Consider the following 26,560-nt stretch of genomic DNA (forward strand, 5'->3'; position numbering starts at 1 on the left):
ACCTGGTGAGTGAAGGAGTATTTTGAGTCTGGAACAGTTTTATGATATGAGATGTCGCAACTTAGCAACTGTCGACTTGATTCCCGAAACTAAATTTTGACTTTTGTTCTGACATGTCGACTTTAATCATAAAATTGTTTTTCCAACTTTTCACTTTTTTTTTAAAGTGCATAAAGGGAAAAAAAAACTAAAACTCTCTCACATGTCAAACCCCCTCTTGGTTTTCAGTATCAGCAGGTTTGATCATAACATTTCACTCATGTCTATCTTCTGTTACAAGATCCAATTACACACACACACACATACACACACACACACACACACACACACACACACACACACACACACACACACACACACACACACACACACACACACACACACACACACACACACACACACACACACACACACACACACACACACACACACACACACACACACACACACACACACACACACACACAGCTTTGGTAACAAATGCAACCTGATGGCGCTTATCCAGAAGAAGGACAAGCATTATGGAAGCATGGTGTGTGTTTGTGTCTAAGTGTGTGTTTGAATTTGTGTATGTTTGCATTGTGCACAGAAGAGTGTGATCAAAGCCAACAAGTCTGTCTTCGCTGTAGGTCACAGGAGGTGACAGACACAGCTGCAGTCACAGAGGACACATTCAGGCCGTGTATGACGGTTGGTTTGGTACTAAAGATTCACGTCAGTTCAAGTCTGAAGTCAGTTCCTGGTAGAAAAGTAAAACCAACATCAGGTCATTGGGCAGATTTTAAATAAACACTGACCCACAGTGTGAGGCTTTTTCAGGGAATCCAGGAACTATTTCAGAGGACACGAGAACTTTTAACCAATAGTACCTAATTCAGTGGTTTGTTCTAAAACTCCCTGTTACTAATGAGCTGCCGTCTAAACCTGAAGATGTAGAGTTGGCAGTGTTGAACAATGAGGAAGAAAGTAATTCATACGCTGCAATTAATCCATGGTTAGTGCCAGTTTAGATATTTGGCTTTGGTATTTGTTGTCCTTTTCCAACTCAGCACATGTTCTAGCCAGCATCCTTTCGAGCAACGCTTCCACACGCAAGAGCAATTAAAAAGTACAAGTTGACTTTGTGTTGTTATCTTGTCCCAAGAAAAACTTCCATCCTAAAAACAACTGTCTGTTTGAAACTGGGGACGGTCACATTTTGTGATCTTAACTGTTTGTGGGATGTTAATAAGGCAAACAGATACGCACTCGTTTGAAGACATCAGTGAAAACAGCTCAGACAAGCAAACTGAACCCCACAACATGTTTTCTGAAACTAACATCCACCTCTCTCCTATTCTGATCCTTCTTTCCTGAGTGAGTGCAGCTTACATGTTGGACAACCGGATGTGACGTAGAATCGCTAGGCTAAGCTAATGTTCAACACAAATAAATGTGGATCTAAATGATTTAAGTTTTGCCAATACAAAGTAATAATTCATCTCAATACAATGGACCTCAAGCTTTTATCCAAGAGCCAGTTAAAGTCAAAGAGAGAGAGCAGGAACATGACAGGATAAGAAGTAATAACCAGGCATCAACCTCCAGTCTAAAAATATGAATCCAATGCGGTAGTGTTAAAAACTGCAGTTCATCGAGGATACACTTGAGCCTGGCTCCAGAAGTACCGGAAACCACATACACACCAATTCAAAAAAGACGATCTTAAATATGCACATATTTCTTGTTAACAAACTGGCTCAGATTTGATATTACCCTTGCACACATCCACACCTTAATTGTTGTTATTCCTTTCTCTTTAAATTGAAGTAACTTAACTCTGGGCCACAATGGTGTGGGTCTGTGTCACATGTATGTTTCACTACATCTCTATCGAGCAGCAACCTCAGGTGGTGAAAAACTGAAGCCAATGCAGATTGCCAAAAACTGCAGTACCTGGAATGTCCACCTGAGGCTGTCTCCAAAAGTTGATGCAACCTTGTTACAGCCAAGCATCAACCTCCGGTCTAAAAATATGAGTCCAATGCGGAAGTGCTAAAAACTGCAGTTCATGGAGGATCCACTTGAGGCTGGCTCCAGAAGTACCGGAAACCACATACACACCAATTCAAAAAAGACGATCTTTACAGCAGAAATAAACATGTTTACAGCCTGGAACAAAAGATGAGTGTAGTCTGGATAGCTCATTTCTCGATCGACACACTCTGTACGGGGGGGTGAATTTTTTTCTAACGCTGCAATTTCGAAGATATTGAGATTACGAGTCTTCCAATGAGAGGCACAGCTGACTTGATTGACAGGCGGGAACACTGTAGCTGTTGGCTAGGATGCTCAAAGCCCGCCTCTTTACGTCACAATCGCTCAACAGCATTAATATGGCTCCCGCCACTGATTGGCCTCAAAAAAGCGCTTCAGAAACAGATGGGTGGCGTCACGGATACTACGTCCATATTTTATACAGTCTATGGTAATAACACAGGAGACGTGAAGTTAAGGAACAATGAGACCCAGTGGAGAATGATGGTGAATGAGGAACGTCAGCTAAACATTTCGAACAGTGCGTTCCCGTCACAGGATGTACGGTAAGTTCACTTCATTCATTTATCATTTATTTAGCCAGGTTAGTCCCATTGACCTTCTCCAAGGGACACGTGGTCAAGTACGTCAGCAACACAAAGTTTCAACAGCAAAACAATCAGAATCAGTAGAACAGTAGAACCAAAAGTCCCATTGCAGAAGTCAACTTAAATGTTTGCACACAGAAAGGCTGAATTCCAGACTCTTTGATAAGGACTAAAAAACATTCAGACTGACTAAGCTTTTCAAATTAAAAGCAGACTGTAGATTGTTCCAAGCAAAAGTGTAGAATATCTAAACACTTTCTTTCCCAACTCAGTTCAGACTTTGGGAACAGACTGCACATGTCCAAAGAACGAAGGATTAAAATAACACAGTGAAGATACAGATGATTTATAGAGACGAGCAGATATAACACTGTGTAGCTGTCTTTGTCATGCTGCGCATCTTGCTGGGCCCAATCTCTCCTGTATTTCCACATCCAGTTCACTATATGATTTTAGACACAATCTACATCTCCTCATGCTTTAATTAATGTATGAGTTTATCTCACTGGTTATTTTGTCTATTTCTTTGCACTGTTATAAACCCCCCACACTGCACCTCATGTAGCCAGTGGCGCCGTATAGGGGGGAAAAGTTAGGATGAATCCAAGGGCCCATGACTGACAGGGGGCCCGAAAATAATCTGCTCAGTCAGACAAGAGTTGCACAGAGTGCGCTAAAGGCAGCTAAAATGTAAAGACAAGGTCTGGGTCCCAGAAAAGGAGGGAAACGAAGGAGAGAGAGGAGAGAGAGAAGAAAGGGCAACAGTACGTCACCCAATTTTTCTCCAGGAAAGGTTGGTATAGTCTTTGAGTGGTTAAAATCAACCTGTTTGCTAGTTGGATGTCCACAATGAGATGAACTAGGTTTTAGCTAATTATACTAAATGGGTTTCCCCGCCCTCCCTACCAGACTCAGCAGCTGATGTCTCAGCAGGTGCACTGTCTCCCCACAACTCCTCCCAACCCAATGAGCAAGAAGGTGAGCAACGTAGCATGTCAATTAGCATTATTGAAGGGGGTCTGTGGGAATCTCTTTTTTCTCTCTCTCTATCTGTACTATTACAAAAGCCTATAAAAACATAAGCTACAGCCTATAGTCTGTGTTGGATGCTGGGCAGGTTGAAGCATTGAGTGATTTAGTCTGTTTTAATGTCACAGAGATTACTCAAATAATACCTTCAAATCAGATATTTTGATGCTGACTGACAGCCGTTGCACAGGGTTCTTGTGGCCTTCGGTGATGGGGCCCAATTGTGATATTTTTTCATTAGGGCCCAAAATCCCTGGCGGCGCCCCTGCATGTAGCTCTCCCTCTGTGTATCTTCATCTCCTTTTCCCCCCCTTTTTGAAGGCTGATGAAAGTTGAGAGAGAGAGAGACCCTCTGTCTGTATGAGGTGTCCTAGGTATTTGTGTCAGCCCTTTCCTGTCCTTTTTTCAGACTCCTACTACTTTACATTGAGCAGAGACAGAGTGGGAGAGCCGCAGTCCCTGGTGTGACCTACTATGATGCCATGTTTAAAAAAAAGCCACCTTTTCCTCTAAGTCTGCACCCTTATGTCTTGCTAAACATATAAAAACAATTATTAACTTATCCAACAGCTATTTCAGTCAAAGTTATGTATTTCTGTTTAAAACATTTAACCTACAAGTTGCACTTTAAACTTTGTTCAAGTCAATCCCAATTCACATCTGAGTTATGTCATTTGAAAACCTATTTTGCTTCCATCTGTCTAGTTACCCTTTCTTACAGCAGAGTATTTACATTTCTTATCTTTCCTTCTTTTTGCATGGCTCTTCTGCATGCAACCACTCCACCTATCTGTTCTATCTGAGAGGAGAAGCAGGGGTTTGGAATTTGAAGCCTAGTTCCCGCATTCGTAACATACTGATGCTTCTTTAACAGCCTCAGGTCAGGGACATGCTGGGGCAGAAGGATTCTTAACATTAAGGCTGACATTTCCTGATTAGAACATTTCGAACCATCCATGTCAGTCCAGTTTATCACCTGGCATTTCATGCACTCATTTACACCTCCTGTATTCACAACGCCTCGTCACTTCCACTTACTTTTTATGACGTGAGCATCTTTCTCAAACACGACCACAATATGAAAATATGTTGCATGAACGTCACGCTCGGCTTTGACTGACTGAAATGCACAAGCTTGTTAAACCTGAGCTTTGAAGAGAAGAAAGACACTGACAGTGAAGACATCACTGAAATCAGAGAGAGGATTATACCATTTTTAACTTCAACATTAAAACCATCTAATCACCACAGGAACATGAATACCCTTTCTAAAACCTCTATTATCCAATGCAACAAAAGCCATTGTTTCCCACAATGCACCAGTCTTTCCTATGCGGAGAGACTATCCCCGTGAAAGAGCTGGCTGGTGGTATCAAATACACAGTTAACACTGCACGTCAATCCCTCGGTCATTGGATCCAATGGATAAATCACTAAATCACACCACAATAGCCGCGGACTCGGCTCATTCACACAGGCCACATGAAAAGGGAACGGGAGAAAGAGGGAAGTCAGACTTCCATGGCTCAGGCCAGCCAGACAAAAGGCTCTGAAACATCACTGCCTCGGGACAAAATCATATGACACTGGCTCACAGGAAATCACCCAAATTGTCTATTGTCTGGGACAACATCAAAATCCTTCTGTCTCTCTGCTCAGGCCGAACACGAGGAAGGAGACGATCAGGGGGAAGGAGGACAGGAGAGAAGATCAAGTGCGAGAACTGAAGCTTAAGAGGATGTTAGAATCATTTTTGGGTGAATTCTTGCCACTTTATGATCGTATGAATGTGATGAAACCATTAAAAAGGCTCCTGCATCAGTGTCAACTGTGACCAAGATAAGGGCCGAAAATGTCTGTTTTTTTATGTGCATCTGAGCATGGCTTTAAGCAGCAATTTAACCTGTGTCCCATTACTATCTGATAAAACAAACAGCTACAAACGAACCAAAATAAGATCAACTTCTCTGTTTTGGAGAGAAAGCATGTTTTCCACCTGTTTTCAATCAATATTTTAATTCTAAGAGGATCTCATTTGATATGTAAACTGTATCACATCAGAAATCCTTATTATAATCTATAAAAATCTAAACATAGTTAAGTTCGACTTTGCAGGTTCACTGGTCTTGAAAAAGGAAAAATCAACCTTGCTTGTTACATGGCATGCCTTGCGGTCTCCATGACCTCTTTTTTTGTTCTGGATGTGACACAATCTGAGGATTGACATCAAACTCTGCAAGCTAATCTCTTTTAATATCAACCTTGGTTCACCGGTGAAAAAATATAATTTCATTTTTTACAAGGAACTATTTTCTGCTGTGGATTAATACACAAAAGTAATTCTGGCAGAACAGCTGTAAACATTTTGAATGATCTTTTCTTACAGTCTTACTTTGTAATTCACATTTCCGGTCTACTCCTTAAATTAAAAAAAAAAGTTTGGGCTCAAGTTGAATACACGAGTCAGTCCTCATCCAACCACATCACAGACAAAATAAGGCATATAAATGCACCACTCTCACTTAATCCATTCTGTCAGTTCATCCTCCTGGACTCCTCTTTGTTTATCTAGTTGATGTTTCCTGCTGCAACCTTTTATTTCTATGCTTTCTTACTGTCTGATCACTCTGATCCTGAGCTGGTTTAATGATGTTATGGACTCTCAGTGACTTAAAGCGCTGACCATTGAAATAATGAAGAGCATCAACAGCCTTATGAGGGAAAAAACACCCTCACACCAACAGAGTGATCAAGGACTGCCCAACCAACTGTTGTGTGCTCCATGAGGATAACTTCTTTAAGTCATCACTGCTCCAAACATGGAGGCCAGGATGGGAACGATCCACACATGGTCCTAGAACTTGGTGTAGTCCTGGTGTAGAGAAATCTGTTAACACCCTGGATGCTGAGATCAACCAAAAGTCAGTCAATAATCAGAGAAAGAGACTCGCATGGCAAATCACATGGCTGTCTGCTTTACACACGATAAACTTTCATTGGTGTGTTGAACCAACGTCACTTTATGTCCATCTTAGATGAAGAATGAAAAAAGCTGAGATGCACTAGGAATTACAAAATGCCAGACCCACTGGCCTGTGCTATGGCCTTGCCTGGCCCATGTGTTTGAAACACAAGGTCACAATGTGTAAGAACAATAAACTGAGGCATAAACCAGGCTATATACAATACTTGGAAACACTGAGGTTTGTGGGGTTAGCAGAAACATCTGATCAAAACAATACAAGATGATCTGTAACCTTTAAAACCAGAAGTCTGAAGTCTCCCTCCCCCTCCTGTGTTCAGGGATGTATTTGAACAGGTGAGTACAGTCAGCTAAAGAATGATGAGCAGGTCGGTAGCGAGCCAGCCTGTCAGGTAGAGCCTGAGGCCACACCGGCTCTCATCTATTCAGCTACACAACACACAGAGACAGACGGCTCTCCTCTGACCTTCTCATTCATCCCTCATTTCAACCCCCCTCTCTGGGAATGACACCTTACACACACGCACGCACAAACACACGCACACGCACTCCTACTATTTTCCTTCACTTTCATTCATGAGTTTTTGATATTTGTTCAATGTGTATCTGCATTGCCTTTGTTTTTTGCTCGCTGATGCATTAATTGAACACAAGCTTGAGCGCTTCTTTGCACAAAATGAGACTAGATTTAAAAAATAAAATAAAAAACAATGTAAAAAATAATGTCAAATTTTGGTTAATCAGACCACAGGACAGTTTTTGCACTTAACCTCAGTCCATCTATAGTGGGCTTGGGCTCAGGGAAGTTCCCAGGGTTTCTGTATCACGTGTATATAAATAGTTTCTTCTTTGCATAGTACAGTTTGAACCTTCATTTGCAGATGCAGGGATGCAGTGTTCCCAAACACTGGAACTTGGAGGTGATTCTGTGGCTGTTCATTGATTTCCACTACAGTCATGTCTGGTTTTAATGCATTCATCTTAAGACCCAAAATCGATCAAATGCCCTTTTTATAGCCAGTCATGATATCTGTTGCAAATAAACCTAGCTAGTTAGTATTAGTCATGTTTTTTTTTTAAGCATTACAAAACTTTTCCGGTGTTTTGCTGTCCCTGTCCCAACTTCTTTGGAACGTGTTGTTGGCATCAAATTTAAAAAGATCATTTATTTTTCATTAGACTAGAACTTTTTTCATTTTCTGCATATAATATGTTGTCTTTGCTCAATATTCAATTAAATATATGAGCTAAATGATTAGCAACCTGCAAAAATGTTGTTTTTTCTCAACATTTTATACAGCGTCCCATTTGTTTTGGAATTGTAGTTCATACTGTCAGGTGATTAGTAAGAAAGCCCGAAGCCCGAGTCCTAACAAGGACCAACAAAGTAGACCACATCACTCGAGTTCTTAGATCCCTACACTGGCTTCCTGTCTGTCAGATAATAGACTTTAAAATCCTGCTGATGGTTTATAAAGCACTGAATGGTTTAGGCTGATCTGCTACTACTTTATGAACCACCTCGACCTCTGAGGTCATCAGGTACTGGTCTGCTTTCAGTCCCTAGAGTCAGAAGGAAACATGGTGAAGCAGCGTTTAGTCATTATGCACCACATATCTGGAACACAATCCCTGAAAGCTGTAGGTCCGCTCCAACTCTCACCTCTTTTAAATCAAAGATTAAGACTTTTTATTTGCCACTGCCTTCCTATCTTAGCTCTTTTTAACTCACTTTAAATGAAAATGTTGATGTAATTTTTTATATATTTCTAATTCTCCTGTTCTTTTCTGTTTTATTATATTTGTCATTTTAATTGTGTTCTTTTATGCTTGTCTGAATGTCTTACAATGCTTTTAATATTTTAATGTAAAGCACATTGAGTTGCCCTTGTGTATACAAATAAAGTTGCCTTGCCAAAGCCAGGTAATAATAATTATTTGTCCATCCCATATATGTTATGAGTACATTTATTGTACTCAAGTATTCAGGACCACCATTCGTTGCTGCAAAATAAACACCGGCATTACAGATCTCAGGATACCCTTTTGTTTCTGAAATCACCAAAACAAAAGATCAAATCAAACACAAAGCTGTTGAAGATGAACATTTTCTGACACAAAAAGATTCCTTCAGTCGCTCGTCACATTTAAATGACTGTGCTGTATAAAACTCTGTCAGTTATGAACAAAAATTCTGCATCATAATGAGCAAACAGTAGTCAGCCTGCACAAACACTTGGCTGTGCACACAACTTATTACCTCAACAGAAGTTGTGTCTGTCTGTGTGTGTGTTATCTTAAGTGGCGCAATAGGCCATTATGCAAATTAGAGTAAAATAAAAGAAGAAGCCTGTTTTAAAAAATGACATTTTAGACAAAGATTGGAATTAAAAACCTGAAATCAAGTCATTCTGTAGAAAATACACTTTATATTTTCTGTATTTGGTACAACCTGTAAACACTGAGGTGTTACTACATCCCTCATGGAGAATTGAAGTGTTCTTTTTGTCTGCCGTGACTCCGACCTTACAGTCCAGTTTGATTAGCATGTTGTGTTGTGAAACTTATATTTATCTTTAGGATCTTTCTTTTTTAAACTTATTATTGCTTTAAGATCCAGTGTAAAGGCAACCATGATCCTCTTAAACAGTCAATGGCCCTCTGTGTGTCCACGGCGTGTGTGCATCAATGAGCTCAAAGAGTGGAAAAGCAGGACCATAATCCGTGTCTGTGCTAATCCTCCACTAACCAAGCATTGTCCCACTGTTTGCTTGAGTATGAACGTGAAGTTTACCCATTTGCTTTTAAAAATCTTAACAACAACAACAGTCAAACTGGACTCTTCCCCTTTGACAAACTGACGTGCTAATCGTGGGATTATGACACGGATCAGAGGCTGTCAGTTAAAAGTGTTATCACAAGATTACTAAAGGATGGTCCACAGTGAGTTAGGAAGGGGCTCCACAGGAGACTGTGTAAACCACTGTCTATCAGGAGAGGATCTGAGTGTTCAAACACCAACGGAAGACTGGCGGATATCCTAATCTTTTGGTAATAGTTGTGTAACAGCCCCAACGATTTCCACTCAAGAGCCATGTTCAATCCCTTTCTCAGACATCCTTGAGGTAATCCTGGTCTCCAGTGAGGAGCTGCATGGACAATGTAGCCTCTTTCAGACTATTGCAGCAGGAGCTCCCCATGCACACAGTACTATCCAACCCTGCCAATCTTTTACAGTGACACCAATTCACCCTTCGTATGCCTCTATTACTACCTCTGATCCAGGTTCAACAGCTGAACAAATACACCTCTCCATTACACCGCTATGACATTTACACTGGCAGCAAAGCATAACCAAGTGACAACTTCTGGTGTTACAAAAAATTATATAAATAAAGCCATTAAGTGCAAAACCTGCAGTCCCTTGAATGTCCACTCCAAAGTGCTTTACAGCAATTGAAAAACAAGAAAGAAGCAGAAATAAAACAATGGCAAGACATATTAGGGGAAAATAATAATACTGATAATAATAAAAAAAAAGTACTAATAAAAAAAAATATATATATATATAATAAATAGAGACTAAAATAGAGACTAATGCACACCAACAATAAAATATGTGTTATTAAAATAAGTTAAAGCATCAAAATTAAGAATTCAAATAGTTAAAATTGTTTTTAAAAGGGTAATGAAAAGAGTTGAAAATAAAACTAAGGCTAAAAATATCAATAAAATCTGAGTAGATAAATAAAATAAATAAATGAATGAACAGATAAATAAAAATAGAATAAGATAACAGTTAAAATTACCAAAATAATAAAGCAGCATTTAAATCAATATTACAGTAAAAGGTAAGTAATAAAAAAATATGTATATGTATATATATATATTTTTTTTAAAGCTGGCGCAAAGAGCTCAAGAACACCTGAAATGCTTATTTTACAGAAATATTAAACATGTTTACAGCCTAGGACAAAAAATGGTTTAAGCCTGAATAACTCCTTTATTTATTCAAACACACTGAACGGGTTGATTTTTTTTTCCTTCTTATTTACACATCCATTTAAAAGATATTAAGACTTTAAAGTCATGCACACATTTGCATAATTAAGGGCACGGCTGATTGTTATAGTAGTTGCCAGGAGGCTTCAGGCCACTCAAAAGTTGGGGTGATCCAGAATTTCTAAGACTACAACCTCCATTGGATGGCTTCAAAAATCAATAGTTGACGTTGATGTTTTATACAGTCTGTGCTCAGCATCTGACCGCCACTCCATAAATGTTGGTAATTTACCTTCCCTGCCTCCAGTCATAGCTACATCTTAGTGCATGGACTTTTTAAATCAACGGTAGCCTTGGTCCCTGTCCCATGGTACAGTGAGCTTGATTAGCAGGACACTTTTGGGTAGAGTGAGCACTTGAATAGTCAACCAAACAGTGTAGTCAAGTCAGGCATAGTTCTTCAGAGGGAGTCAGTTTTATACATTTTTTTTCTTAAACTAGCTTCAGTATTTTTAGTGCATTTCTAGGTCTAGACTGGACCCTGAAAACTACAAAGTCCCAGACATAGAAATCTAAAAGTTACTGAATCGATTTCAAGTCACTGAATCGTCGAGATATAAGATTATAGATCTTTTACATACAGGAGCCTTCACCTTTTCTTACATTTCTGCATTTTCAATAGATTGAACTTCAAAGAAATCCTTTAAAACACATACTTATCTCTTACAAATCAATAACTAAGCTTTTTCTTTACATAAATATCAAAGTCAAACTCTCATACCTCATGTTAGCGTGGAGTGGTTTGTCAGTATTTTGATTGAGACAATGGAGATAAAGTTGTATGTAGGCTGTGATTGGTTAAACTGGCATATGACCACACAACCAGAGCAATGTATAACCAGCACCACACATGTGGACCTTGACCTGCAAGGACCATTGGCTGGTGGTGCTAGCTCTGCTAATGTTTGCCTCACCTTGCAAACCAATAAGACATGGTTTGACTAGTTAGTAGCTTTGAAACGTCCCGAATGTGTACGATATCAAACACCCAAATCTGTCTTTCTGTCTCAGACTCACATGGGTCAAATATTGATAGCTACTAGGACACCGTGTGAGCAGGTGTGTGTGTGTGTGTGTGTGTGTGTGTGTGTGTGTGTGTGTGCGTGTGTGCGTGCGTGCGTGCGTGCTTGCGTGCGTGCGTGCGTGTGTGTTAGTGCATGTCTATCACCTTTTGTTGATCTTCATTTGAGCTCTTGGAGGATTACAGAGAGCACCATTCAAACAAACCCTATCATTACCTCACAGTGAGGCTTTAGAGAGATTACTTGCGGGCCTGTTGTAACCTAAAGTTTGAAGCTTTCAGTCAACTTCAAAATGACGACTGTTTGTATTTTCAAAATGTGTAAGGTGCTTAAAATAAGCAAAGTGATACAGAGATTCATATTTCATGTTTAAGCTGCTGCAACTTTTGAATATTCTTCAAACTGGCCATGTTTAACTTTTTCTTTAATGCTCAGGCTAAACTGTACAAACTAAAATGTTTATTCCAATAAAGAAAAGATGGAACTTTTCTAATCCTGATGGGAGTTACCGTACCGTGGTGATCCAAAACTACAGTACAGTTAAATAAGAGTCTGTATGCAGATGAATTATATTGTTGTGATTTTGAGCTGCACTGATAGAGAAATACTGAAAGTTTGACTGAGCGCCAAGGTGAGCTGGAATGACACTTTAAACTTTACAACATGCTTTAAATTTTGACCTTTCTGCTTGCTATGAATTATTGTGTTAGAAAGTTTTTGCTTAATTTGTCTTTGCAGTCTTCCTGTTGGAAGGAATGAAAGAAGCCCAAAAAATAAAAATTAAGCTGGGAGAAATGACTTAAAAAGCTACCTATGAACAACTCATTTTTAAGATTAATATCAGACAGGAGATGTTTTTGGACTGATGGAGCCCCTTTATGGATACAATACAATATGGAATAACTACCTTTGTTTATGAGTGGGATGGGAGTGTGTGAGTGGTCCCGATGCACTGAGCTCTGTGCTTTCCCTGTGAGAAATTGGTTTTGTTGTTTGTTTATTTCATTTCATTTTAATTATTGATTTATTTATTTTTGTTTTTATTACTGTTTGTTTGGTATTGCTATGTCTTTCTTTTGTCATTGGCCTTATTACTACTTTTTATGTGAAATGTATTTGTTTTCTGTATTGTATTATTTCTTACTGAATTTTGCACTTTCTTGAAAACAATAAAAAAAAAGTGAATTACAAAAAAAAATGAAAAATAATAAAATGTATTCTTTTACTAGCTGATGAGGGAGTTGCATACAAGTCAAACTTTAATGTGGACTTTTCGGCATGACAATAAACTGGTATGGAAAAAAGAAACATTAAAAAAGAAGTCATTTTAGTAAACTGTGGCAAGAAAGTTTCATTGACAGACGGAGCTTACTCAGAGGGAGAGATGTAGAGCAGCTTATCACTTTGAACAAAAAGTAACTATGACCTTATTAAACTGTTTAACAACACACATTTTAAAATGTTTTATCCATCTACCAAATTCCCGACATCAGTGACATCAAAGCTGGTTAAAACCCTTCATTATGAAGACAGAAAACACAGCGCTAACAGCCTGGTTCATAAACTTATCATATCAGTACGACACAGCCTTCTATATAAACAGCTAACAATGCTCACTGCTATTAATTCAAAACAATAGGCTGAATTCAACACAAACAGCATGGGTACATGAACATTAAGAGTTGTATTAATTTCTCTGTATTTCACAGCTATACCTGCCTCCTTTCAAAATATGTTTCTACCAAGCGGCAAACTCTGGTCTCATAATATGAAGCCTATGCGGAAGTGTTATAAACTGCAGTTCATTGAGTGTCCACTTGAGGCTGGCTGCAGAAAGAAGGGAAACCACATACACACCCATTCAAAAAAAGACGATCTTTGCAGCAATAATAAACATGTTTACAGCCTGGTTCAAAAACGATTGTAGCCTGGATAGCTCATTTCTCTATCGGCACACACTGTACGGGGAAAAGATTTTTATAACAACGGTTCAGAAGATATTATAATTTTTGCCCATTTAAGGACATAACTGAATTGATTGACAGGTGGGAACACTGTAGCTGTTGGCTAGGAGGCTAAAGGCCTGCGATTGGCTGCAAAACAGCGCTTCAGAAACAGATGGGTGACGTCACAGATACTTCGTCCATTATTTATACTGTCTATGGTTTCTAAGTATACCTGTGATTCACTGGTCAGCGGTCCAAAACTCAGTAATTCTGCATAAATCTGGAAGAATCACATTCTTGAGTTAATACATAATTTATTTTTCTTTGTGTTATTTAAGTAACTTGCAGTCCATCATTGAGCTTTAAATGATTGTGTGATCCAACTAAACAATGGCTGCTATTTTGAAACATCTGTTATGTGTACAATCTTACATTACCTATACTGTTCTCTGGAAGAAGGTGGACAATAAAGTAAATCCAAAGTAATCTACTGATGTGATATGTTCTCCTTCTCTCACCCCGCCTGGTATGTCAACAGTGTCTTCTCTTAAAAACACACACAGATGTTCATGTATTAACAATTGGATGTGGGCACAGGATCATCAAGTGAAAACAGGTCACGGCCGGCTCCTTTTGTCTCAATCAGGAGCAGGATGTGAGTTTTGCTTTGCATGCACCACATCAAACATGTGTGTTCTGAGGAGAGCCACTGTGTATCAAGTAATCATGTCTAAGATGACAGTAAAGAGTATCATGGAGAGCTGGGTCGTCTGACACTTGTGCGTGCAAGCACAGTGGAGTTGTAATGCTTTTTTGACACATTGTAAACATGATGTTCATGATCTGCTTGAACTGCTGTATGTTTTTATAATGTGTTTAACTGTGCATAATGTTTAGTCTGTCTCATAAGTTTTTATTGAAGCTTTTGTTCATACGCTGGTGTTTTCACTTTTGTTGCCAATTTGACAGGTCCGTGTTCCCAACCTGGACTCCGTATTCATTCAGCTGCTTTTATTAAAGAAATATATTCTGATATAATTCTATAATTCTGATAGGGCTGCGCTTTAAAAACATAAATGTCAATATAACGTCATGCCAGTACATGCATCGATTCACACATTACAGAATCAATCTGGCAGCACATCTCACATCCAAGCAAACAAGCATCAATGAGATGCTCATGTCTGTCAAACTAGTCTGGCTATTTAAGGTCATATAAACAGAGTAAGTATTGGTGACAGAACTTTAAAAATCAGGATGGTGGCGAGTCATATACAAGATGATTCATGAAAGTGCTTTAGGATGAGAGAGAGTTATCCATGATCTGATCATTTGTACGTTCTGTATACAACTTTTTAGTTTTGTTTCTTCATATCACCATCTGTATTTTTTTTGGGTTGTGTTATCCACTGATTCTCAACTTAGGGGTCAACACCCCAATGGGGGTTGCCGAATTTCTGGGAGTTGCTAGATGGTTGCACATCAAAAAATTTAAATAAGGGGATGCTGGTGGCCTAGTGGTCTAAGCGCCCCACGTACAAGGGCTGTAGTCGGTTCGACTCCCGGCCGATAGACCATTCACTGCATGTCTTCCCCCACTCTCTACTCCCCACATTTCCTGTCGACAGCTGTCCTCTCCAATAAAGGTGAAAAAAGCCCCAAAATATAGCTTTAAAAAAAAAAATACATTTTTTAAATATATAAATAAATAAATATTGAAACCAATATAACATATTTTTGACTGGGCAGCAGTTTATTACTAACTCGTTTTAGTGCCGTTGTAGACTGGCAGTGTGTTTCACTGCATGATGGCTGCTTGTGATGGATCTCGCTAGTGCTGTCATGGTCTTCACACAGGTTGTGACCATAGACGGTATAAATAATGGACGTAGTATCCGTGACGTCACCCATCTGTTCCTGAGCGCTGTTTTGAAGCCAATCATCGGCGGGAGCCATGTTGGAAATGCAGAACTCAACCAAACAGGCGGGGTTTGAGCCTCCTCACCAACAGCTACAGTGTTCCCGCCTGCCAGTCAAGTCAGTCATGTCCTTAAATAGGCAAAACTCATAATCTTAATACCTTCTAAAGTTCTGTTTGAAAAAAATTCACCCCTTGTACAGTGTGTGCCGATAGAGAAATTAGCTATGTAGACCAAAGCTGTTTTTTGAACCTGGCTGTAAACATGTTTATTATTAGGGATGGGCATTTTCAAGCCAAAACACTATTTAATAATCATTGACATCTATTTGACGATGAGAAATTTATTTAAAAATGAGAAAATATTCAAAGTAACTCTTCGATTTTTACAAAGTGAACGAATATTCGAACATCATTGCCCATCCCTATTTATTATTGCTGTAAAGATCGTCTTTTTTGAATGGGTGTCTATGTGGTTTCCGGTGTTTCTGCAGCCAGCCTCAAGTGGACACTCAATGAACTGCAGTTTATAACACTTCCGCGTGGGCTTCATATTATGAGACCGAAGGATGCCGCTTAGTAAACCAGGCGTAGCTACGACTAGTTGTAGTCAGGCTTGGTGCACTTGGTGTAAGTTTGAGTTAAAAATTCGTAGCTAAGTCCAACGTAAGAATTACAACCGACTTACTTAGCCCTTGTTGTAGTAAATTGTGTGTAGGACATGGTCAATCTCAAAACGCAATGTGTATCACAAAACAGAAATCGGGGCTTCTGTATCGTGATATTTATCGTATCATGAGGCTGTGGGAAACACCCTGCCCCAGTTCTGAGAGCTCAAACTGGTGGCATTAGAAATAGCAGACTTTGAAACACTGATACAGATTCTGCATCACTAAAATTGTAATATTACAGCAAGTACACCAATTAGCTGCATTATTATTCATCATCCCATTAGGGGACATTTATTACTTTGGGGGAACCGACCATCTTCCATGCTGTGACACATCTGCAGTAAAGAAAGTTATTTTACAGGTAGTAGAAGTTGAACTGAGACGACTGATTTCAAGTTACTGTGAGTATACGCTTTTCAGAGTAAAATCATGTTGTGAACATTTAAAACGGCTTCTTCAGCTCTTGTTTCTTGTGTTTGACGCTCCCCTTCTGCTCTCCATTTACATCCAGTATTTAACAGTCTGGTTTATTCATCCTGTGAGCTCATCAGGCCCGAGCTCAGCAGAGGGATCATCAGGTGAGCAGGTGAAGACCAGCAGGTAGAATATCACAGAGTTTGGGGCTTTGGGGGAGGCGATAACCCCCCCACAACACACACACACACACACACACACACACACACACACACACACACACACACACACACACACACACACACACACACACACACACACACACACAATCCTGTCACTCCTTTCCACTATTATCTCATGTTGTCATCTCCTCCTTTCAAGATGTAGGGACCCTGATCCTGTGGCCAGACTCCGAGACCCCCCTCTTCTCCCGACACACACACACATACACACACACATACTCATACACACACAACCAGTGTTCTCCCCTGGGGGCCTTGCTGAGATGAAAGGAGGAGTTGTGAAGGGGACTGAAGGAGAAGATGAAACAGAGGAGGTGATCTCGCCCCTCTTCTTTCTCTGTGGTCGCTCTCACACTTTACAAACTGATTGTCCTTCCTTAAACTGAGGCAACTTTACAGCGTGTGTTTTTATACTAAACTTTCCTTCAGGATTTCTATGTTTTATCAATTTGACTTTTTCCTTTAACTTCACAGTCAGTGGGATGAAACCAGTTGCTCTTTGTCTACATGTGTACAAACATTGGTGCATGGGGGGTTTGACTCTTCTTGTCAGTGAGTACTCCATCCTCTTTCTGTTTCCATCAAAGATTTGCAATAAATCATTTGTTGTGTACTTTTTCAAAGAATAAGATAGGTGCAATAACATACTGCAAAAAAAGACAAATATATAAATGGCTTAGCAAGTTAAATGTGGAACATCACCTACAGGATGACACGCTCTGAGTGTGTTTGCGATCAACCACTGCCACCCTGTGGTGACATAGAGCCACTGCAGGAGGTTAATACAACATGAGGTGTTGCTATGAGGCAGGTAACATAGACATTAGCACACCATCCAACTACTGTAAATATATATTAATGCAAGGTCATCAAATTAAGGGAAATGGATACATGGATACAACTTTTATATCTCAAAGATTGTTTAGTGGGCTTTTCACCTTCACTTGACAGAACAGCTTGAGAGAGGGACAAGACATGTGGAAGGGGATTGTGGGATGATGTGTGCACCATATACCGGAGCTGGAAATCAAACCTATGGCCAGTATGATGAGGGCTATAGCCTCCGTACATTGGGGCTTGATTGCAGTTAAATGCAAAGAGTTGTCCCAAACATTAGTTCATTTACAGTAAATCTGCACATGTTTTACATTGGACCAATTTTTGTCATTACAATAGCTTTACTTGCACAAACACCTTACCCAGGTTCTCCACACTTTTAAGTACAATAGTGTTGTAACTGAATAAGTAAAGGACACTAACCAGAGTCAGCTCCTGGTCTTGGGTGGAGCAGGTTGATGAGCTAAATGGCCTTAATGACTGTGAACCAGCCTTAAGGGGGTTCTTCTGTCAACTGGTTCAATTTCCTGCCTCTTTCTGCAGGCGCCTCCTCAATAGATTTCCTGCTACCTCTGGCACCCAACACGCAACCACACACACACACACACAGGCACACACAAACACAATGACACAAATGCACACATTCTAGTTACTGTCTCACGTTATTTTCCTCATCTGCTCAAAGTAAGTCAGTGATTAAATCAATATGCAGTTTGTGCACGCGTGTGAGTGTTTATGGGTCTGTGCAGGAAGAAGGACCAGGCAGGGTGAGCACTGTTGTATTGATCAGCATGTGTGTATGGCAAAAGAGCCAAGGGGACCAAACCATCACACTGTGTACCTCCACAGCAGGACACACTCTGTTTGACCTCCAAATGACATTTCCTTGAATGGGACATGGGATTCACAGAATTACACGTCCATTCAAATACTCCCACAAGTAACAGTGTTGGCCTTTGATTTAATCAAACATCACAAGTCCTGACTGACCTGGCTACAGAATAATGAAATCACATTCAGGAAGTTCTATAAATTTAACTATTTTGAAAAGAAAGAGGACCATTTACGATTTACACTTAATGTTCTTTTCTCTTTAAAACAGTGTGACTCATGGACCAAACATGATGACAAAGTGTTGAGACTAGAGCTGACAAATCAATAATACTTGTATTTAATATTAAGTCAAAGTAAAGATCCTCCTGGTCAAATATTACTCCAATACAAGTGAAAGTTTCTCTGTCAAATCTTTTAAAAATACTTAAGTATTCAAAGTACTTTTTGAAAGACCTCAAAACTTTGTATTTTCACAAAGTATGAGTGCAGTCAAGAATACATAGGAGTAAATTCTATTACATTCTGTTTATCTAGAAACCATTACTTAACAATACAATAAATACAGAAACTAAGTTACTACACAGACCAGTTAGTTTGAAATGTTCATCTGGAATGAAACAAATGTTACGTAGCTCAGCACGCTTTCTCAGGTTGGACAATGAATGTTTGTATGTTTGGGCAGAGTGGGAAACATGGAGAACATTTCAAATGACACGTATCATTCTTCATTTCAAAAACCTCTAACACGGGCTGAAGATATGACCATGGGTGCTTAGGTGGAGAATTACAGCCACCATTTGCTCCATGTTCAACCGTGGAGACGCACAATATACAGGTATGTCTAAACCACTGAGACAAACAGAACTACACAAACACATTTTACTGTCTTAGGGATCAGATTTCAGAAAAGAGAAGGGAATTCATGAGCTGACTTCAAAGCAAAAGTAGTGAGTAACTGGAGCACTGATAGAAATGTAGTGGAGGAAGAAGTACAATAATTATCTTCTAAATGTAGTAAAAGTAAAAAGTTCCCTCAAAAAATAATGTAAAAAATGTAAAGTACAGATACTCAAAAAATGTACTTAGGTACAGTACTCAAGTAAATTTACTCTGTTACTGTCCACCACTGTCTACTTTGCTATGCTAATGGTCAACACCAAACTATGAACATGTTAAACTAAGCAGCAAGTTGTTTGACCAACAATCTTCCTCAGGTACCTAAAATAAGTGAGTTAATAACACTCACACACTTCCCAAAAACCTTACAAGCTTAGCATGCATGCAACTAGCTAACACCAAGCGTGCCGGATACGGCCCTGGTGGTGAAGCTTTCAGCTGTGTGTCTGCCCCCTGGTGGCTGGCTGCAGTATAGGTAAAAAAATCTGTCTCCCCCATTCATTTGAATGGGGGAGCAGTCAAACTTTAAAAAATAAATACACGTGGTACGAACGTTTCTCACATCCGTATGCTGTGGTGATATGTAGTTAGTATTTGACTGTTTTGTGTTCAAGGCCTCTTTTTTCTGAAAAGTTTCTTTTTCGTTAGATATTAGAGTTTAAAAAACGGGGTTTTACTTCCGGGTTTCATTTGATTCACAGCCGCCGTAGAACGAAACTTCAAAGGACACACAGCGTCTTGGGACGCTACGCTGTAGGGCGGAGCTTGTTACAATGGCTTCACAGGCTCTAGCTGCACAATGGTGGCGCCCAGGAGCGGGATGTATTGGCTTCAGAACCGTACAACGGGAAGAGGCGGAGCAACGCTGTCCATTTTTATTTACGGTCTATGGCTAACACCATAAAGCTAACTAGCATACATGCTACCTGAGCCACTAAAGTAAGCACACACTTGCAACAAGCACCTGCTAACATCATAAGCTAGAGTAATGCTGATTTAGCTTACAGACATTAGCTAGACAACATCTTTTACATCAAATTAAACAGAAATCTTTTCAGTCAAACATGAACACAATGGCTGAATACAATATTTTTAAATGACACATTCACCTACAGAAAACTGCAGTTGTCTTGACTCTCAAAGTGTATCTCCTGCTGTAGTTTCCTCTAATTCAGTACAACTTTATTAGCATCTGACAGCACTTACATGAGCGCTAACCGGGCAGGTCTGGGTCTAATAAGGCCTCGCCTTGGTCTGGTACATACTGCTTTTGTTTAAGGCTTGGACACAGATCTGAGCACCAAAGTGTGGTGAGAGGGAGAGCATACTGTTTTAATTCATGCCAATTAATGCTGCTGCTGCTGCTGGCTGGCTGCTAAATGAGCTCTGTTGTTTGGCAGTTTGGTTTCTATAACATGGTTTAACAAGAGCATGAAGGCACACATACAGTTCAACACACCTTTCCTCCAGGCTTGCTGGAACCATCTGGCACTTGGAGAACAGCAGTAGTAGAGTGTTGGGTGGAGTTGTAGAGCAGTGAGTGTGTTCAAGTCCTCTAGATGGCAATGCTGTACTCTGGATCCTCTTCATCTCACATGGGAGCAGACATGACAACTTAAAATTAACTTTCTGACACTATATAACAGAGCCAGTGTCATATTGTGGAAAATAAGGGATCCTCAGGCTGTGTTTTTAATTCTTGCAGCTTTTCCAAGGGAGCCGGTTGTCAAGTATAGCAGGACTCTACTAGACCATGCAGAGCTAGGTTAACCTGGCAGGGGAAGCCTGTGAGAAATGAGCTGTGGGCCCCTGTTGATGATGTCATCAAGGTGAGATCAGCTGGGGTTGGAGATTTCATTGTTTGGTGTATGGCAGCACATGATTTAGTATCCAGCTCTTACCAGTTGTAGGTAACATTTAATTTTGGGGCTGAAGCAATTTTTGTACATTTTTCCCAGTTGTTTCCTTCTGTTTGTGAACTAACTCCAACACCAAAAAGAGCCCCTCTCCATCCAAAAAAAGTCCCATTTAACATGCAAATAAAAAAGCATTTTCCCTCAAGCTTCTCAAGCCTAGCCTCTGCATTTTTGCTAAACCCTTTCAGGCAATGGGCTCTTCCTGGGTCTCATCAACATCCTCCATGTCCACTTCCTCAACATCCAACCCCGACTCTTCCTCTTCAGTGTCACTGTCCAGCTTTGTTGAGGATGGCTCTGCATAGATATTCAATGTACTTGCATGAAATCTGTTTTAGTAAGGATTATGCTGAAATAGATTTTCTTCAACTATATATAAGTGCCCTATTAAGAGCCAACCTTCAATTTAGTAAATTCCTGTTTATTCCCATAAATTCCCATGGAAAGTTTCCAACTTTGAAAGTTCCCAGAATTTTGCAACCCTACTTACTAGTGGTTTATTTGCTTGAATTTTTTTCCTGTTAAAGCCAAGTTTTTCAGTGTCACTGAATAGGTAATAGTGGAATGAGTGCGCTGAAATCCTAAGTTGTTTCTGCGTGATGATTTGATGGTATCTGTAAGTGCCAAGTTACGTTCATACATGTTAAAAGTTTAGTACATAAGGCTACAACTCATTACCCTCCTAACATCCATGTCCTATGAGTTCCTCCTGTTTGTGCTGAATTCACCCACACCGCCTGGCAGGAATGTGGAGTGAGCAAATAAAAAACACATAACCAGCATGCTTCTGTGCCATACAGAACAGATCACAAAACATTCATTCACCTCCCACTGAGACTTCCTCCCTCCCTTGCAATGAAACGTTGTAAGCATCAAACAACACTCATGGCAATGACTCACTCTGACAGTGATGTACCAAATGTACGTCCTTCTACCTGAAATAAAACAGCCTTTAACATTGCAGCAAAGCAGGGACTGAGAACAAAGATCTAGAATGGCATGAAGAATGAAAAAGGCAGAGTAAGAACATTTCCTGATAGACCTGTGAGGATCTTTAGGCAAAAACTGACAGTTGAGCCTCAAATTACTTTTACAGAGGACCATCCTTTATATCACAAGGCAGTAGAAATAGAAGATTTGAAGATTTCTCCTCTTATATTTACTGATAATGACTGAAAACCAAACTTATCAAGAGTTACCAAGTGAATTTACCCAAGTAACATTTAAATGTGGTATGTGGGTAATGTTTTTCCAGATTTTGGGACTTTTTCTTGACTATTCAGAGAAACACATAACATTAATACTCCATATTTATCAGTTTTTTATTGCTTTGAAATTTGGAGATCAGGATGATTAATACAAAATGAACAATTACATTACACAGTAGGCCGCACAGTGATGCAGTGGGTAGCGCTGTTGCCTTGCAGTGAGAAGGTTCCTGGTTCGAGTCTCCAGTCAGGCAGGTGCCTCTCTGTGTAGAATTTGCATGTGTGGGTTCTCTTCGGGGTACTCCGGCTTCCTCCCACAGCCCAAAAACATGCTCACCAGGTTAATTGTTCACTTCAAATGTGTGAGTGTGTGCGTGAATGGTTGTCTGTCTTTCCATGGTTGCCCTGTGATAGGCTGGTGACCCATCTAGGTTGTACCCTGGATTCCGCCTGAAGTCAGCTGGGATTTGCTCCAGTCCCCTGCGACTCCAAAAGGGATAAGCAGTCATGGTAATGGATGGATTGCACAGTATTATAACAAGTTAAGACATTTCTTGTAGAATTAAGCTGTAATACTTTCAAAGTGATGTGATCATCTTCAGAGCAATCATATTGTAAATGCTGCAGTGTATCACACTCTGATTCTTTCCCAGTATTAGACCTACAAAGAATAGTTACTGATATTAAGCTCAAGACAATGGAGGTTCATTTGGAGAGAATTATTCCTCAATCAGAGGTGATCAAACTGGGTTTTTCTAACCTCTGAAATAATGGCTGTTATGAGAAGGATGTGACCTTCATTTTTCCCCTAAAAAGGGAGGTGTTGTGTTTTGTATCCTAGGGGAAGATACTGATAGGCTTTGTCAACACATAGGTGACACAAAGTTTAACTCACAGATAGAAATATTGCAGAATCATCCTCATCTTGGAGAACCAAAAACATTTCTCCCTCAAGTCAGTCAAAAAACACAGCCTGTTGTATTTGAGAAGTTTTATTTTTTCTTTTTTTTCAGCATTTCTTACAACAATACAGACGTCACAGAATACATAGTTTTACAAACACAAAGCACACCACCACCTTGGTTGCTGCTGCTGCTGCTGCTGTCGTAAAGGGAAAAAGGGGGACGGGGATGCTGCAGGTTCTGGTGGTTGCCAGTTCAGCCTCGGCCATCCTTCTTTTACAAGAGACTCCCAAAATTTGTTATAGCTAAAAAAGAAGCTGCCCTTCATGGTTGCCGTTTTTGGGGGAAGTTTTTGCAGCATAGCAATGGAAAACACTTTTTTGGGGAGATATGTAGGGGGTAAAAGAAAACGTCTCTAGACTATGATCTGAGCATGATGTCCCTCCAGATGAAAGGAAGCAGAGCTGGAGGTTCAATAGAGGACGCTCAGTTGGACAATGTTGCAACTTAAGAGCATCTTTCTGCTTGTTTGCTGAATTGGAAACTCTCCATTCAACTAAAAAAAACATCTTTCCTTGCTTTTTTTCATGGTTCTCTGCAGAAAAATTACACCACCTAAATCTTGACCATCTAGTCTGAGTAGTTTATTATTATTTAGATTTTTTATTCCTGTACAGTGAAATAAAACTTTGACGGATCTTCAAATGGTTTTCTTTTTTAAAAATACAGAAGGCTTTTTTTTTTTTATTCCAGCCATTTTTTCCCCAGAACATCATTCCCCAACCCTTCCAACTAAAAACAGGACTTTGATATTATATACTTCTGTGTGTGTCTGCACGTGTTTGCATCTGTGTGTACATGTGTGTGTGTGTGAACTCTATGTCATTTACACCCAACATTGTAAACATACATAGAACTATATTACATGTGCTTGCACTGCATCTTGGAGGAGGGAAAATTTTGGTTTACTTCACTAGAACACCACAAAAAAGGGACGAAGAGGAGTGAAGGGCTCTGGAGGAGGAGGAGGAGGAGGAGGAGAAGAAGAGGAAGGGGAAGGAGTGTAACACTCCATTTCAAGGTTGTGAGGTTTTCTCAGTTTGGTTGAAAGCTCAGTTTTAGTGGGGAGGCCCTTTTTTTAATTCTCGTAAGCAACGGGGGGGCGTGAAGATAAATTTCCTCCTCAAAAAATGGAACCAATAAGAAAAGAAGCTTTCCGTCGAGGGTTTCGATGTACAGCCTGTTTGTCCAGCACCACTGAAATGTCAAAGAAGAGCTAGAGAGGGGGGAAAGTAGTCTTTAGAGTCTGTATTAAGAAGTTCCTTCCAGCTCCGGCTGCATGAAGCTGCCAGGTCTCCGCAGGGCTTAGCTGGGTATTGGGGTGTCTCCACAGCAGTCATGGGGTGACTACAAGTCCTTCAGTGGAGAACCCGGGTTACATGTACACAAAGTGATGTCAGCAAGGGAGAGGAAACAAGCCTGTCCATCTGTGAGGTTCAAGGTCTTCACTTTTTCTTTTCTTTTTAGTCATGGGCCAGGCAGTCAGCCAGAGAGTCTGAGAGTTTCTACTCAATTTCATCCAGTTTTTACCTCCACAAAGAGTCTGTGGCGTCGCAGAGACAGCTGTCTCGCCTCTGTTTGCTCTTGGAGGGTTTTGGAAGCTGGCGACCCCGGCGTAGAGAGAGAGAGGGACATCATGACAACCAACGTGGGGGGGAGGGTGTTGAAATCCAAAAGGGAAGGAGGAATGGATTGGAAGGATGAGGAGGCGCAGGGCGGGAGAGGAGGAGGGTGGGTGTGCTCTTTACAAGTAGACACGCCTCAGGTCTCCGGGCGAGGTGATGGTGTTGCACTGCGGGCACAGCTTCTTGTTCCCCTGTGAGAAGAGAGAGAGAGAGACAAGGGTTAGCTTTGTTGCTTCAAAGATAAACAAAGGGTCAAAATAAGGTTAAATGTAGTTGGAGATGCTTAAACTCAGGATTATAGGCTTGAAATGATTTGTCTATTCACTCATGTAAAGACCCTGTAATCTCTGTGAAACAAAGAGCGTGGACAGATTTACAGACTTTGATACTAATGAAGGGATTAACTGTAAAACACAGAAATGTGGATTCAATTTACACCAACTGCCACTCTTCCTGTAAGTTTCACACAGAACCTAATCCAATGGGAAAAAAACTATATTTTATTCTGCTGTATTTAGGTGTCATTTAAGGGTACAATGCTTCTCTTCTTGTTCTGCATTTCGCCATTTCGGTGCTTAATGACCCTAAGTTCACTTCAGATAAAGGATTCAATAAAAATTCACAATGAAATTAACTTCTTTAAAGTTTACTTTTAGGTCTTCATGCATTCATTAAGAGAGACAGGAAAGTGGACTGTGCAGAAAACTTGGTGAAGGGAGTTGAGAGAATGAGATGTGAAAAAGTGCTAGGGGTCAGAATCTAACCTGACAAGCCAAACGGACCGCAAAATGAATCTGTTCAAAGATTGCAGGAAAAAGACGCAAAGATTTAATTTAATATGAGTTGATTAATGATGGAATTAACAACAACTCAGCTTATCGGGTCACCAGTGACTGGTTTTACTCATAGACTGTATATATAATGGACAGCGTCTCTCCGCCTTTTCCCATTGTATGGTTTTGAAGCCAAAATTTCTCGTTCCAGAACGCTGACATCTTGTACATTTTCTGCAGCCAGAGTCTGCGCAGTAGGGAATTTGTGTGTTTCCACGGTAACAAGCTCCGCCCTACAGCGTACCGTCCCGAGGTCCTACGGAGTTTCTCTCTACGACAGCTGTCAATCAAAGTAAAGCCGGATGTAGAAACGTTCCTACGTGTATTTATTTTTTAAAGTGTGACCGTAGCCCCATTCAAATGAATGGGGGAGACAGAATTTTTGACCTGTACTGCAACCAACCACTAGAGGGAGCAGTTTTTGTGGCAGCCTCACTTTGAGCCGAGCGAGATGACGTCCATTTAATATACAGTCTATGGTTTTACCTCGATCAGACCGCATTTATCAACAGCAAATCAGCTGCCAGCAAAGTCACA

At 40.2% G+C, this 26,560-nt stretch overlaps 2 protein-coding genes across 3 annotated transcripts in view; both read right to left on the reverse strand.

The window, feature by feature from the left end:
* The window catches only part of slc6a9 (solute carrier family 6 member 9), a 219,456-nt gene extending 198,146 nt beyond the window's left edge, over window positions 1-21,310 (reverse strand). Inside the window, exons 1-2 of the mRNA XM_034703117.1 lie at window positions 20,939-21,310; window positions 18,172-18,320 (exon numbers count right to left, since the gene is read on the reverse strand). The gene's annotated coding sequence lies outside the window, so the exon portion shown is untranslated. The remainder of the gene's footprint in view (window positions 1-18,171; window positions 18,321-20,938) is intronic.
* Window positions 21,311-23,579: 2,269 nt separating this feature from the next.
* LOC117826909 (E3 ubiquitin-protein ligase RNF220-like) overlaps window positions 23,580-26,560 on the reverse strand; it is a 39,936-nt gene continuing 36,955 nt past the window's right edge. For both annotated transcript variants that reach the window (XM_034703332.1, XM_034703330.1), the window contains exon 10: window positions 23,580-25,381. In XM_034703332.1, coding sequence (XP_034559223.1) covers window positions 25,310-25,381 — 72 coding nt within the window. In that variant the 3' untranslated portion in view covers window positions 23,580-25,309. The remainder of the gene's footprint in view (window positions 25,382-26,560) is intronic.

Source organism: Notolabrus celidotus, chromosome 15 (genome assembly GCF_009762535.1).
Source record: "Notolabrus celidotus isolate fNotCel1 chromosome 15, fNotCel1.pri, whole genome shotgun sequence".
Classification (NCBI taxonomy): domain Eukaryota; kingdom Metazoa; phylum Chordata; class Actinopteri; order Labriformes; family Labridae; genus Notolabrus; species Notolabrus celidotus.